General features: G+C 37.6%; 3 protein-coding genes and 1 pseudogene across 9 annotated transcripts; 1 reads left to right on the top strand and 3 right to left on the bottom strand.

Annotated features, from left to right (window-relative positions):
• Positions 1–7: 7 nt before the first annotated feature.
• Positions 8–996, bottom strand: LOC147942824 (uncharacterized; annotated as a pseudogene).
• Positions 997–4669: 3673 nt separating this feature from the next.
• On the top strand, positions 4670–7042 carry LOC104791647 (L-type lectin-domain containing receptor kinase IV.2). The gene has a single exon (XM_010517579.3). It carries the CDS (start codon positions 4866–4868, stop codon positions 6906–6908), a length of 2043 nt encoding a protein of 680 aa, XP_010515881.1. The 5' UTR covers positions 4670–4865; the 3' UTR covers positions 6909–7042.
• On the bottom strand, positions 7031–9138 carry LOC104791648 (hsp70 nucleotide exchange factor fes1). 6 transcript variants are annotated; one of them, XM_010517582.3, is made up of 6 exons: positions 8796–8981; positions 8447–8589; positions 8319–8369; positions 8025–8246; positions 7838–7940; positions 7031–7738 (listed from the first exon to the last, which is right to left on the bottom strand). In XM_010517582.3, exons 1-6 carry the CDS (start codon positions 8879–8881, stop codon positions 7252–7254), a joined length of 1092 nt encoding a protein of 363 aa, XP_010515884.1. In that variant the 5' UTR covers positions 8882–8981; the 3' UTR covers positions 7031–7251. The 6 variants fall into 6 exon arrangements, with proteins under 6 accessions (XP_010515884.1, XP_087310281.1, XP_087310280.1 ...); XM_087454155.1 differs by having other exon boundaries at positions 8344–8369; positions 8762–8933; XM_087454154.1 differs by having other exon boundaries at positions 8762–8919.
• Positions 9139–9699: 561 nt separating this feature from the next.
• On the bottom strand, positions 9700–11931 carry LOC104791646 (telomere repeat-binding protein 6-like). Of its 2 annotated transcripts, XM_087454158.1 has the most exons (7): positions 11748–11931; positions 11353–11665; positions 11101–11238; positions 10703–11012; positions 10447–10606; positions 10271–10334; positions 9700–10196 (listed from the first exon to the last, which is right to left on the bottom strand). In XM_087454158.1, exons 1-5 carry the CDS (start codon positions 11811–11813, stop codon positions 10567–10569), a joined length of 867 nt encoding a protein of 288 aa, XP_087310284.1. In that variant the 5' UTR covers positions 11814–11931; the 3' UTR covers positions 9700–10196; positions 10271–10334; positions 10447–10566. The 2 variants fall into 2 exon arrangements, with proteins under 2 accessions (XP_087310284.1, XP_087310283.1); XM_087454157.1 differs by having other exon boundaries at positions 11353–11931.
• Between the last annotated feature and the right edge of the window lie 1418 nt (positions 11932–13349).

Below are 13349 nucleotides of genomic sequence, written 5' to 3'. Positions count from 1 at the left end.
TCACAACTCATTTCCCACTAACCACCAGCTTGTGATTATTTCCGAGTTTGACATTGTGTTTGAAAGCACTGTCCAAACTTGAAAACATCTTGCCCTCTCCACACATATGATTCGAGCATCCAGAATCCACGAACCAGACGTCTCCTCTTTTGGTTCCTTGCAGTTCTGCATACGCCATGAGGAGGACTTCATCTTTCTCACCAATTTCTGCAAACTGAGCTCCATGGTTCGCATTTGGACATTCATAAGAGAAATGTCCAAGCTTGTGGCAGGTGTAGCATTCGATGGTGGCTTTGTTGAAAGAACGACCCCTGCCTCTTCCTCGACCTTTGTAGGCTCCCGTCCTCTTCCTCCGACGTTTAGAGCATGCACTTCTTCTTCATAGGTGGTTTTCTTGAACTTCTTCTCATGAACAGACAATGAACTCTGCAGCTCATCGATCGCCATGCTTCCTGTGTCTTTAGACTCTTCGATGGACACCACTACATAGGTGAATTTCTCGGTCAGGGTTCAAAGAATCTTCTCAACAATCTTCGAATCTGGCATTTCTTCACCGTTGCTCCTCATCTGGTTGGAGACACTCATCACTCTCTTGAAGTAGTCGTCAATACTCTCATCATTCTTCATGACGAGTACCTCAAATTCTCTCCTTAAAGTTTGGAGGAGGGATCGCTTCACTCTCTCATTTCCCCCAAACTTTCTCTTCATGGATTCCCAAACAATCTTGGATATGCTGCGATCCAAGATCTGCTCAAACACTACCCAATCAATCGCCTGGAATAGGTAATGCTTGACTTGGTGATCCTTCGTCTTCAGATCGTTGAAACTCTTCTGCTGCGCTGCGGTTATCTCAACACCGGCTGTTGGCTCGACGACACCCTCTTCTATCAAGCTCCATAATCTCTTGGATCTCAAGAGATTTTCCATTAACTCACTCCAATGATCGTAGTGACCATCGAAATGTGGAATCTTCGTAAGTGTTTTGTCTTCACTCATCTCTCTTTCTTTTCCTCTCTCAGATCACTTTTGAAAATGTGTTTTGCTCTGATACCAAATGTAAGATTTAGCTCAATGAAAACACAATATACACTAAATGATCTGATCTTATTCATCCTCGTTCAATGCCTTTTATAGACTTACAAAAGCTGAAACAAATAACTGAAGCAAAGCATGACTCCACTAACTCAACTACTAACTAGTTTTACGGAAACACAAACTTGACCAAGTAAACTATAGAGAACAAGTCTCCTTATTGCTAGATTTGCGGAAACAACTAAGACACGAAAGAAAATCCAACAGAGCTACATGATTTCACAGTTTACATATATCATATATGTACACTTTTAAAAGATAATTGACTAAACTATCCGAACAACAAACAAACAAAAACTTAAGAAAAAAATATTTTCGCGGATGGCAACATGCCAACATCTAATAGTGGCAGGAAGCAAATTACATACACGTTTAACTGGTCAGTATATAAATGATGACGGGTCTTGCTTAGTTAACTTGTTAACGTGAACATTCATATATAACTTGTTAAGTGGTTAACAAGGGAAGGTATTATAGATAATCGTTGTTTAGTTTCCTTAATAAAACAACTATAGAACAGTTCCACATTAGTCTCTTGGACTTATCCTACAATTAACTGATACGGACAAAGATTATAAAATCCATAAGCCTATTTTAACCTATACGAACATGTCAAGGGTTATGGCTTCTAATAACAACTCTAATTTGAACATTTCTTTTACTAACTTTTCAGTGTTGGAGTTTCACATGGTATCTTTCTTTCCCCCCATTCAAACATATATACTAATTTCACATTAATACTCAAGAATATCGAATATGATTGTTAGACCTCCTTATATATATATAAAATTATATAGACACTATGATTATACTTTCCAAGGTATTATTTATGATGACCAATACCAAAAAAAAAAAAGAAGGGTTATATACTGAGGCTTTTTCCTCCTTTTTGTAACGTTGAGATATAATAAAGAAGTTCTGTATGAGTATGTCACCGATACTCGTTTACGGCAGATATTAATATGAATATATGATCAATACTATACGAAACTTATTATTTCAGAATAGTGAATTAATTAGTTTACTGGGAGAGAAACGTTAGTAATGAATATTTCACCGATACAGTACGGGGAAAATAAAAGCTCTACAGACCGTTTTACGAAACTTTGTATTTTCAGAAATTTATCGGTCGGTTTACTGGTTTAATTTCTATAATTAGTATGTAAGTTAGTTATCATTGGCTCAATTGGAATCCTCTTAATTAGGTTTATATGTATATAATTATAAATACTGAGGCTTAGATATTATTAGGTGAACACTTCTGGGCCTAGGCCTGGGCTTAGCTCTAACTGTATCTTTTCCCCTTTTAGTCTTCTGAAATTAATAATATATTCATCAACCAAAAGAAAGAAACAAAAACATTCAGAAATTTCTTTGTAGAATATATATATATATATATATATATATTCCATTCCTTTTGCTTGTATTTTGTTAACTTAGCCAATAATATTTGTTATTTCAAATTTTTATAGAGAATGAGATCGGAATTATATTCTGAAAATGTAATACAAACATAAAATGAAATTATATAGAATTATTTTGGGTGTGTCTCTACTCTCAGTCGATGCATCGCTTCCGAATCCGACTATAAAATATTAAATCACATAAATACCAAGAGTCCGGATGGCATAGAACTGAAGTGCAAGAAAAATCAAAGAAGACCATAAGATAGACCCATCGTCTGATCGTCATGTAATAAGCTGACTGACACCAAGAAAATCAAAAGGTCAAAAAATGAGAAGGTTCCCTAAGAAATACAAAGTGGACAAGTTTTGACCAGTTTGTCCACTTGACACATGAGCACCCTATCACTATCAATCACTCCTCAAAGTCTTTGTTCTCTCCCTCCGTCACTTACTTTTTAGTTGTTTTTTGTTCTCACGAATCCAGGATACATCTATTCACGTTTTCCTACACTCAACAAGGTTTCACGTCACCATAACAGTTACGGATAATTTCATTTTACAATCTAACAATTTGGTTGGAGTACGTGTGTGGTGTATGGATAATTATAAGTCCACGTTTTTCATAAATGTCATGAAATCATACTATCACAGTACGTATTGTCAAAAGAATCTTCTGTTATTGCATCACAAAATTATTATATTTTAATTTTGAAAATGAGTAAAATAATTGCATACCAATTTCAAGTTGTAATCTGACAAACCCACAAAACAATTTCAAAGTATTAATCTATTTCTAATTTCTTTATAAGTTAATAAATATATTTTAATAAGATAATATGCAGAGGAATATTTTATATGTCGGTCAGCAGTACTGTTTCTTGCTGATGTTGAACATAGTAATTAGTTACATAACTACTAATAATTAGATCAAACACATAGGGAGTAAAAATCGCAGCCTCTGCTTTTTTTTCTTGTCGACAATCTCAGCCTTTTCAAGTTTCAAGCCACAGCTTGTTCGTAATATTATAATTTTTGTTCTACCTTAATTCCTCTGATTCATTTGATTGGTGGTACACATCTTTCCTTATATCTTTTTTCAATGGTCACACACATGTACAACATTAGTTTTTTGGAAATGTTGAAAGAATAATACTTTTGTCGCCATCCAAAACGTTTTGATTAATTCAACTAGAGGAATATGATAGTTTTCGTACAAGTTAAATTTAAGCATACTAAATTGTCGATCCCCTCCCCCCCCCCCCTCTCCCCCCCAAAAAAAAAACTTTATAATGGTTCGAAATTCTGGAATTACAATCAAACAAAGCTGAAAAATTACCTATAGTACTTCGGTGAAACACGTTTCTAGAACTTCGTTCTCTTGTTTCTTTTTCACCATTCACATTACTCATCGATCATTCAAAAGGTTTGTATGTGTTTGAGTGTTTCTAGAAATGATAAAAGTATCTGATTCGATCCTTCTGCATGAAAATTCATTGTTAAATTGGATTATTGTAAGAACGATTTTTGTAAAGCATTTTCCTACAAAATTAATCGGTTAGTAAATACCACTTCAATTTTAGCATATTCTTACGGCGAGTTATATACAACTTCAAGTATTTTTGTAGTAGCATATTATTTCATTGAATATTATATTAGATTTATGTTAAGTTGTACCATTGTTTGGGATGCTTGTTTATTTATGGTACTAACGGTTTTAGTTAGGTTTTCCAAAAATAAAAAAAAAGAGTTTGAATCCGTAAACTTAAGTACTTAACTATCCAAAAACACAAAAATCAGTTAATTAACTTAACTATCTGTTTGCCAAAAAAAAAAAAACTTAACTATCTAAGCAACTAAACAAAAAAAATATTATCCTTATAAAAATCACAAGATCACAGTCCACAGACGCGAATTTAGTGGTCTTTTAACCATATGACCCAAAGATTGAATTCCACTAAATTTTAATTTAACAAAACAAAAGTGATTCAATTCAACATCTTACTCATTGACCGTTGACCACTACTACACATAATAATTGTAGTCCTAACATGCAGACAAACTGGATTAATACATCAGTCTAAATCAAATGTTCCATAGTATTAAAAAAACACAATTAGCCATACATAGAATGTATTTAAATTCAAAAAGCTTAATAATCAATCCTTGATCAATACTTCACCAAACCACTATGACATTAATTAATAAAATACTCAAAGAGTATCACACACACAACACAAAGCCGTGCCCTCAAAGAAATATTACACGACCACGACTTTTCTCTTATCCTCCTCTCTCTCTTCGCATCTCTTTAAATAAACTTCATTTTTGTTCTCTTCAAATCTTTTTGTAACCAAACCGGAATCAGCCATGTTCATTAAGCTCAAGCTCTTCTTCTTCTTCTTCTTCTTCTTCCTTCTCTGTCAGATTCTGAGATCTTCTTCTCAAAACTTCACCTACAATGGCTTTCACCCTCCATTAACAGACATCTCACTCCAAGGTCTCGCCACTGTCACACCCAACGGTCTCTTGAAGCTAACCAACACATCGGTTCAAAAAACCGGTCACGCCTTCTATACCGAAAAGATCCGGTGCAAAGATTCTCAAAACGGCAACGTTTCGTCGTCCTTCTCCACAACCTTCGTCTTCGCTATACACTCTCAGATCCCAACGCTCAGCGGCCATGGGATCGCCTTCGTCGTAGCTCCGACGCTAGGTCTACCTTCCGCACTTCCTAGTCAATACATCGGTCTATTCAACATCTCCAACAATGGCAACGACACGAATCACATCTTCGCCGTCGAGTTCGATACTATCCAGAGCAACGAGTTCGGAGATCCAAACGATAACCACGTCGGGATCGATATCAACGGTTTGCGATCGGCGAATTACTCTACGGCTGGGTACTGGGATGGTCACGACGAGTTTCGGAATCTGAGTTTGATTAGTCGCAAACGGATCCAGGTTTGGATCGATTACGATCATCTTACTCATCGAATCGATGTCACCATGGCTCCGTTCGATTCGGATAAACCTAAGAGACCTCTTGTTTCGTATGTGAGAGATCTCTCTTCGATTCTTCTGGAAGAGATGTATGTAGGTTTCTCATCAGCGACTGGTTCAGTTCTCTCCGAGCATTTCGTACTCGGATGGAGTTTCTCGTTAAACGGAGAAGCTCCGATGCTTTCGCTTTCAAAACTCCCGAAGCTTCCTCGATTCGAGCCGAAACGAATCTCAGAGTTTTACAAAATCGGTATGCCATTGATTTCACTCTCTCTGATCTTCTCCATCATCTTCCTCGCGTTCTACATCGTGAGGAGGAGGAAGAAGTACGAGGAAGAGCTTGATGATTGGGAAACAGAGTTTGGGAAGAACCGATTTAGATTCAAGGAGCTGTATCACGCGACGAAAGGGTTTAAGGAGAAGGATCTTCTCGGATCCGGTGGATTTGGGAGAGTTTACAGAGGGATTTTGCCTACGACGAAGCTTGAAGTCGCTGTGAAGAGAGTCTCACATGATTCAAAACAAGGTATGAAAGAGTTTGTTGCGGAGATTGTGAGTATTGGTCGGATGAGTCATCGGAATTTAGTTCCTCTTTTGGGTTATTGTCGCCGGAGAGGAGAGCTTCTTCTGGTTTACGATTACATGCCTAATGGGAGCTTAGACAAGTACCTTTACAACAATCCTGAGGTAACGTTAGATTGGAAACAAAGATCTAAGATTATCAAAGGAGTTGCTTCAGGATTGTTTTACCTCCATGAGGAATGGGAACAAGTTGTGATTCATCGTGACGTGAAAGCTAGCAATGTTTTGTTAGATGCTGATTTCAACGGTAGACTAGGCGATTTCGGGTTGGCACGGTTGTATGATCACGGGTCAGATCCTCAGACGACTCACGTTGTTGGAACGTTGGGTTACTTAGCACCTGAACATTCCAGGACTGGACGTGCCACGACCGCGACTGATGTATATGCGTTTGGTGCGTTTCTTCTAGAAGTTGTTTCAGGTAGACGACCCATTGAGTTCCATAGCCAAAGCGACGATGACACGTTCTTGCTTGTGGAATGGGTTTTCAGTTTGTGGTTGAGAGGAAACATAATGGAAGCGAAAGATCCGAAACTCGGGTCTTCTAGTAATGATCTTGAAGAGGTTGAAATGGTTTTGAAACTCGGACTGTTGTGTTCGCATTCAGATCCTCGGGCTAGACCGAGTATGAGGCAAGTGTTACAGTATCTAAGAGGAGACATGGCTTTGCCGGAATTAACTCCCTTGGATTTGTCGGCTGGGAGCATGATGAATTTGGGAGGCCGAGACGGTTTTAGCGGTATTGCGATGACGGATTTTTCCTCAGTGTTTAAAGGGTTTACCGGCGGATCTTCCATCGCTGACTCTCAACTCTCTGGTGGGAGGTGATGATTGATGCTCCCAACTCTAGCAACGTTTTAATGTTGTAGCTTTTTGTAAAAAAGGTTTACTAATGCGAATCATGTACATACATTTTTGCCTTTGTATGGAGATACAATATATAAATTGAGTTTTTGTTATAAGATTATGATTGCGATATTTGAGTCACTTTCAAGGACAATCCCACAAGTCTGATTCATGACTTACACAATAACGGAACATTATAATATTGGCATGACGTAGACCTTAGAATGTCTATGTGCTTGTTACTCAAATTTCTAAACCGATGATGTATTGTTGATATATGCAAAATCCAATAGATTGGTTCTTTTTATATGCCATAGCAACGAGATCACGGTGCAGGACCAAGAAGAAGTGGAACCGGTTGTTCACTCGTCTCATCATGTCTTCTTGCAGCCCAAGTCCTAAGAGGAGGTTCAAAGCGGTCCCTAACCACATCAGGAGCCAGCTCATCATCAGACGGGAGGTATACCAGCCCTCTCTCTCTTAGATGGGACGGTTCATCATAACATATGGTCCAAAGGCTATCCACTAGCTGTCTTTCTTCTCTAGCTGCACAAAGATCTTCGTCCGACATCACAATGATTCTTCTTGTTCTCTCCTCAAGAAGCTGTCTTAGATTCACATCCGCTCTGTCAAGGTTTCTCTCAGATACTTCACGGGCAAGCTCTAGGAGACCACGAAGGGCAAATTCCCGGACTTCTAAGTCTTCGTTGGATGCTAGGTGGATCATAATGCGAGGGAATACAAGATCTCTAGCGATTTTACAGTCTGAGTTGCTTTCTTGAAGAAGATAGTGGATCAAGTTCAAGGCTTTTCTGAAACGGAAAGAGTACATGGGTTACTCAATATAGATGAACTGAAAACTTGGATCAAACATGCATCTATCTAATGCATATGCTTGAGACATTGTTTACCTTTGGAATCTAACGGTATCAGAAACCAAAGCGTCTCGCAAGCCAGCGTAACCATTTGCCAGGCGGAATGCTGTAATCCCGGGTTGGTTGTTACGGATAAGAGCTGCGATGTAGATAGAAAGCAAGAAAACACTGTCAAACATTTGGGGTTCTCAAAGAAAACTTTGCTAGGAAGAGTAACTCTTACAAGATATAGCACCGAGCGCCTTGGTTCGAACTCTTATGTCGGGATCAGCAACAAAGTTTGTTAATAATGGCTCTAACCCATTTGCTTCCATAACAAGTTGCTGGCTTCTTGGATTGTTTTGGACAACAGTGGTCAAAACATCGGCCGACTTTGCTCGAATCTTAGCATTAGAGTTCTTGAGATAACTAAGGAGAGGGACCAAACCTCCAATGGAGTGAAGATCTGAAACGTAAAAAAATTTACCATTCACAAAACATAGCAAAAACCAAAAAAACAAATTATGTGAAATTAAACCATTGGCCAAATCGATCGACTCAACGTGTTCCTGCAGCTCATCCAACATTCCTGTCCAAAGAAAAGTATCAATAAGACCAGTCCTTTTATATATTAAACGAATAGAATCGCCACTGAAAGTAAAGAACCTTCAAGATCATCAGGCGTAACGCCTTGAGCCTCCAAGACTTGTTCAGGCGTTTTCATGATTTGAGATATAACTTTCATACGAGAGATTGAATCGATTGTATGTGCTTGCATAGCTTCCATAAACCATTGTCGATCTTGCTCACTAACCATAACACATTTCTCAAATCAAAATTCGGAAAAAAGTTCATCATCTCAGAATAAAGATTATATTCCAATAATTAAACAACCTATTATCAGCAAACTAGCACGAAACGAAAGGGTTGATCAAAGATAATAACAAGCTTGAAACAAGAGAAAGGGATAATGTAACATACGATCAAGAAAAAATGATAATACAGATCAAAGGACCTTATGGGGCGAGAAGAGGAAGATCCATCGGAATGGGAGAGGCTCCAATTAAGCAATCCGTCCCAGTTAGGTCCATTGTTCGCCATTTACGCTTCTTGAAAGAAAATGAAAAGCAGAAACGAAACGCAAAATCGTTTTATTACAGGAACAGAGGAGATATTTTTGTGGGCCCCGTAAAGTATGGAATAGACAAAAACACGTGGCCAAGTTGCACTAGTCAGTTTATCGGTTAAGGAGAACGAGTGAGAGGGACCACGTGGAGATCAAACCAACGACGTCTTACATTACATGTATTGGATCGCATAAGGTGTGGCCCAAAAATATGGATACGAGCTTTAATAGTAGATTGTACGAGAGCCGATGGACTAGCGAACGTTTAAAACCAATCATCAAAATGTATACTCCAAAACTAGTAGTTAGATTAATCAGAGGAGTATTTTTTTTGGTTTTTTTATCCGCAGTTATGTACAAAGTCTACATATATTGGGAAACCAAAATCTCAAAAATTCAATAGACACAGAGAACTCAAAAACATTGAATAGAAATGTAACCAAGTGTTGTTGAATAACTTTAAAAAGAAAAAAAAAAACAAAAAGTGTTGAATAACAATACAACTTAGTAACTACATCATCCGATCCAGGGTTTAAATGTTCTCACCAGTTTTTGAGAAGTGATTGTACCAGTGGTACTTCTTTTTCACAGATAAATGTCAGAAGTCTTGAGTTCAAGTCTCTCTGCCACCACGGTGGTACTTAGCCTCTCCAAATAAAAACTCCTCTATACGAGTAGGGGCAAGCGGTGTATACTAACCCGTAGGTCCAAGCCGGAGGTGGAGTTTTTCCTGGATATGGAGTCGCTTTGCGGTGGGGCTAGTCACTATAAAAAGTTTATCGTAACAGTTTACGAGAAGTGATTGTATCCCAGTGGTACTTCCTTCTCACATATGAATGTCAGAGGTCTTGAGTTCAAGTCTCTCTACCACCACGGTGGTACTTAGTCTCTCCAAATAAAAACTCCTCCATACAAGTAGGGGCAAGCGGTGTATACTAACCCGTAGGTCCAAGTCGGAGGTGGGGTTTTTCCTGGATATGGGGCCGCTTTGCGGTTGGGCTAGTCACTATAAAAAGTTTACCCTAACAGTTTACTTTCACCAAAAAAAAAATATATATCCTACATTATCTACCTGCTTTAAGTACTGAAAAGGACAATCTATTCTGTGTTATTTAATCAAAATCCTAAACTTAAATAATTCTAAATCGAATCTAATTAATTTCATCCGGTCTGATAAGACCAGAAAGCATGAGCAGCTAAAACTCTATCAAGAAGGTCTTGAGGCACAGGTTCGCCTCTCCTTTGCCTTGCTGATATCTTTGCCGTATGAACCAACGTTTTCCATTTATCCTGTTTTAGGTTACCCATATTATTAAGTCTGCTTATTTGTTTACAATAAATATTTGATATATAGTAAAAGATACCTTGAGGTCAACGTAAGTTCGATGATTTGCATGGTCAAATGCATGATTCTTAATGTCGCGCCACCTGATAAGAATCAATTGTAGAATGAAGACAATTCGATAATGTAACAAAGAAGAGTATTACAGTTTAAATGAAAAATTAATCACCCAATATGTAAGCAAAAAAAAAAAAAAACCTTCCGGTGCCGAGCCTCTCTACGGCCTGAACCAAAGCTTCTACTTCTGAGACAGTGAATGGCCGTCTGATTCTCCGTTGAACCATCTCTGGCTGCGAGGCCGGCTTCATGCGCACAGGTTTAGCTGCCACTCTCGGTGCTATCGACGGATCCTCGAACCCTATTTTGTGACCGCAGTTTAATAAGAATACGAAATGGCTAATAGGGAAAGAGTATTTTTACACAAAAATTATAATATATGGTTTTGATTGTGTACCTAAGCCGTCGTGTTTCCGGGGAAACAGTGGTTAACGTTGTTACTGATGTTGTTTCTGATTTATGCGGTTCTACCATGAATCCCAAAGAACTGAGGTTGTCGTCAGCATCCTGAGGGATCCCAATCTGACGAAGCGTTTTGGAGTCATCATCGATGGTTTTACCTCGAAGAAGCACTCCAATGTCTAAATCATCCTTAAGAATCCGTGTTACCGCCTCCAATACCGCTAGTTTCAGTGACCCAACCGTGGCTGATTCGGGAACGTCCACCAATAGCTCCGAGATTTTCAACGATTTAATACCAAATTTAACTGAAAACATGATACGAGAGAATGTTATATTAATAGCAATTGTTTTTATATATTATATAGTTCTGATCTCAAATAGATATATGCATACCGGTACACGGAGCTTCATGTGTGTCAGATCGATGATTTTGGTAAAACAACTTTCTTTTCTTCAAAGGGTACATATCCTGCGATTCTTGGCTACTACACAAACCTCTCTCCTTCATGTTACACATCTTTCTTTTACCGTCTACATATAAAAATCCAAAGAAAGACCAAAAATATCAATTTGTATGTAAAAAATTAAAATATCGTTATAGTCTTATATATAGACAAGTAAAGTTAGCGAGTGACTTGATGTTACCGATCTTGGAACTTGAATCGAAGTTTTCTTCTTGTGTAATTTGAGAGCTAGACATGGAAGGACCTAGAGCTAACCAGTCCTTAGACAATAACACATTATTAGAAGGTTTCTCCAGATCAGGTTGAGGCTTAACCTCAACTTCCATTGTCTCCAATAAGTTATTGACGACGAAATCATCCTTTGTCTCATTTGTTTCGTGGGCCAACGAGCCGATAGCAACTCGATTCTTGCACTCGCCTGAGAGTTGTCCACCCACTTGGGCTAAAACCTCGATATCGGATCTCTGTTTTCTGATAGGTTTTAGCCTGCGTCCCTGGAGAAAAAGATGCAATCCAGTGAGCCAAATGTTTGAAACTCTTGGAGGAAGTAATCTTGTTCGAATGTAATATGCGCACTCTGGGTGATCTATTCGCCCTAGGAACCACAGGAAGTTGGTAGGCATCGACACCACATTCCATCATGTTCCTTGCAACACACACAACTGCAAATTTCTTAGGTTAATCCCCAACCTACACGATTTTTTATTTGTTATATCCAATAATCAGATCCTAGAACACAAATAATTGATGAGGATAAACTACACAAACATTGTTTACAAATCAAATCACTTGAAAATACACAAACCTTTTTTTTTTTTTTGATAACTGAAAATACACAAACCTTATGATCGTTTGTCGTTTCTCTTTAAAACGAAATTTGATTTTGTGTGAGAAAGAAATGTGAGATTTATGTTAGAATTTTATTGGTAAAATTTATGTTAGAATTTGTTTGAGGGAAAAGAAAATATATAGAATGATGTGAGCCGTAAAACATCCGCCTTTAAAGTTGGGTTTGTGTCTGAACAAAAACCCCATATGAAACCACAAAAAGTCTTTACACAAAAAAACTCCAATGTTTTCAGAAAATTTCGAACTCAATTTTAACAACACCTGTCAACATCTGAATAGTCTGAAAATATCAGTAAATTAAAAATGTTTTCTCTAAAGACGTGTTTATTTTTTTTGTGGGGTTGAAAACTAACCAACGGTTTTTTTAGCTTTAGCCCTAAAACCCTCCCCCGAACACTTTGGACCAGTTCTTCCGTTCTTCCCATTACTTCTTAACATCAATCCTGGTTTTGACACGTGGATGACTCTCCATTTTAATTGGATAAATCTCTTCTCATTCACTAATATTTTCTTGTTGTAGAGGAAAACTCTGTGGTTTCCATTTTTGTTGGATAGATCTCCTCATTCACTAGTATTTAGTTTCAATCCACAACATGCAAGTTAGTCCTTTGGAATTAACCTTTGAAAAGTATAAAATCATCTGAACCAATTCACACGAAATGATAAAGAGTTAAAAATTATATAGATCTGTTTGGACAAATACAGTTTACATATTGTGAAGAGAAAATATTGTTTTATTAATAATCATGAATCATCAATCGTTGAACAACGTTGGTTTTAGGGGTTTTTTGTTTGTGTCTCTCTTCCCTTTGTTTTAAATGTGAGCGACTTCCTCATATATATTTTGTTACTCCTACAAAGTCGAAAAGATTGAGAAGAACCAGTCTTGTTAGTTGTTAGCGGCAATGGTCAACGATTTCGAATGCAAGCAAGGAAGTCAACCATAGAAATATAGAATCCTTAAATTAATCACTCTTTAGAAAGCTTCAACTTAAGCACTTTCATAAATTGTTTATATTAACTTGATTGATACAGTATTAAAGAACCACCAATTTTCTAACTTTGTAACTTTGACGCCCATTATAATAGTTGATAATGAAAGAAAATCATCAAATCAGACGATTGATAATTATGGGCTGCGATTCTTTTTAATAACCAAGCCGGATTCCAAATTGTATATAGGTACATAAACAATAGATAGAGAGAAAAAGTCTATATAAAGATATGTCTATATATCATCGATAAAAAGCACGACTAAAAGCGTCGAAGTCAAAGTTTGATGATTACGTACCAATGGAACAAGTAGACCAGTCAATTACAACGGGTTGG

Source organism: Camelina sativa, chromosome 6, assembly GCF_030686135.1.
Source record: "Camelina sativa cultivar CO46 ecotype springtype chromosome 6, ASM3068613v1".
Taxonomy (NCBI): Eukaryota; Viridiplantae; Streptophyta; class Magnoliopsida; order Brassicales; family Brassicaceae; genus Camelina; species Camelina sativa.
The sequence above is the reverse complement of the archived record's forward strand: the minus strand, read 5'-3'. Positions and strand labels throughout refer to the sequence as shown.